The sequence below is a fragment of the Chondrus crispus genome, genomic scaffold (genome assembly GCF_000350225.1).
Source record: "Chondrus crispus Stackhouse genomic scaffold, scaffold_139, whole genome shotgun sequence".
NCBI classification, from domain to species: domain Eukaryota; phylum Rhodophyta; class Florideophyceae; order Gigartinales; family Gigartinaceae; genus Chondrus; species Chondrus crispus.
In genome coordinates, this window is record NW_005179011.1 from 201,662 (window position 1) to 203,893 (window position 2,232).

The 2,232-nt window shown below is 48.2% G+C and overlaps 1 protein-coding gene across 1 annotated transcript; it reads left to right on the forward strand.

Moving 5' to 3' along the window:
- Positions 1 to 325: 325 nt before the first annotated feature.
- CHC_T00002455001 (hypothetical protein) lies at positions 326 to 1,945 on the forward strand. Its single transcript, XM_005713636.1, has 3 exons — positions 326 to 403; positions 555 to 1,865; positions 1,934 to 1,945. Exons 1-3 carry the CDS (start codon positions 326 to 328, stop codon positions 1,943 to 1,945), a joined length of 1,401 nt encoding a protein of 466 aa, XP_005713693.1.
- Positions 1,946 to 2,232: the final 287 nt, after the last annotated feature.

The window sequence follows — 2,232 nt, forward strand, 5'->3', positions numbered from 1 at the left end:
ATGTACAGTATTATGACTCCCCATTTATCACACCCGGCCGCCGTGTGTGCTCTCTTCAAGATTATAAGAGACCTTCCCTCTGCGAGGTGCTTGGTAAATGAATTGCTTCGTGTGGATTTCATTTTCACACAATTCACTTCGCGTCTCCCTCTTCATGCGATTTGGTCGAACGCCCACCTCGTTCACGCCGTAATCCATAACCTCGCCTTTCGCAAACAATTGCTCTATTCCAGTCACACTGGGCCCCTTTCAATTCAGTTCTACCTGCGCCGCTCTTCGTTTTTGAAGAGTGCGCGAAGAGATCGAACGTTGCCTTCCTGTTGTGATGCCGAGTGGAAAGTCTTACTGCCCCCGTGCTGCTGGAGTCCAGTCCTTGAGCATCGTTGACGAATCATTCTGGCTTGTATTCCGTAAGTGGAGGTCAGCTGACTTTTCTGATTGCGAGAAGAAGCCCGGGTAACAGCGGCTTCATTTGCATCTTTGTCACGAAACTCAAGCACTACGTAACAATCTCGACAAGTGTAAATTTTCTGAGGTCAGGACATTGACACGAGATAGGTATGGCTCTCGGAAACTCTAACTCTCCGGTTTGTAACCACTCCCCTAATTTAGCGCAACAATCCTCCGACTCGACTTTGAACGTCTTCGAGGGCCCAGAGAAGAAACTAGAAATGCATTTCAAACGCAGTACAGTTGGGAAACGTCTGCATACATGCCAAACCGCAGATCGCTGTAACAGTTTGCGCAATCTCCGCCGCTGCGACATCGAGGCTATCTTGCGTGCTGCTGCATGTAACATCCTTTCTGTTGCAAAGAACGAACACACAGACGCATACCTTTTGTCAGAGTCCTCGCTTTTTGTCTCTGACACTTGTCTAACACTCAAGACATGCGGGACCACGAGACTCCTTCTTGCATTACCCGTGATACTGAAACTAGTATCAGATAAGCTTGCCCTGTTGGTGACTTATGTCCAGTTTTCCAGGGTCTCTTACATTTTACCTGACGCTCAGCTTTTCCCTCATGACAGCATTGCGAATGAAGTCTCCTTTCTGGACAGGGCATTGAACACCAAGGGGCGAGTTTTTCAGGCTCCGTTATTCTCTTCATCTTGGTGGTACATGTACTCCACGACATTGGCACCTTGTGCGGGTCGTGGTGGGAAGTTGAAGAATACGGAATCTCAAGATGAAAAAAATTGTGAAACATTGGATCAAAAGCAAGCATTGGAACTCTACATGTTTGACTTGGATCCTTCCGCGATGAAGCAATTCATGTTCGGGGACAGACCGCGCATGTGGGGAAGAGACACTATCGCAGACGGTACCACGTCGCTTGTTGGGATAGACAAGTTGCTGCTTGACGGCGCGACGATAGACGCATTTAACTTTAAACCTTGCGGATACTCTATGAATGCGATGCACGATCGGTCCTATTATACCATACACGTGTCTCCCGAGCCGGATGCATCGTACGTGTCCTTCGAAACGACGGCTTCTCACAGAAATATTTCGAAGCTAATAACTTCCGTGGTGAAATTGTTTAAGCCCAGCCGTTTCACCGTCGCTATTATTCCAAATCCGACAAACGGTTGCTCAATGTCCGGCAGAGAAGAACATCAGCTCTCCATGATGAATAAGCATATGCTGACGCAATCGTTCTGCGCAGCGGCATCAAACGTTTTCTCCGTTGATGAGAGGAGCCATGCAATCGTCTCATCTTTCTTATCAGTGGAGAACTGGACCCGTCCCATCAGCCCGAGCTCAATTTTTGATGAACTGTCTGAACATGAAGATGTAGTCAAACGACTGAACACAGTCGGAAGGGCTCACAACGCTCACTTCATTGAAGACTACGAAAGTTCGGCGTTTGCTGGACCGGGGGGCGTAGACCTTGAAGAACTGAGGTACCCTCGGTTTGTTGTCGACCTTAGCCGCATTGTTAAGAATATTCAGTACATGCGCACACTTGCGAATTCAAAGCGAGTGCAGTTGCGTTATCCGGTGCGGTGTAACCCAGACAAGGCCGTCTTGGCCATTCTCAGCAGCCAGGAGATTTGGTATGAAGTGGCGAGCACTGCTGAGATTGAACTGTTGCAAAGTCTTGACATCCCACGATATAGAATTGTATTAGCCCTCCCAGTACTGACACCGTCGGCACTTAGTATGTTCGACATTGTTGGGGTTGTGATTCTTTTTCGAGAACCATCCGAGGATGTACTCAAGTCCTTGA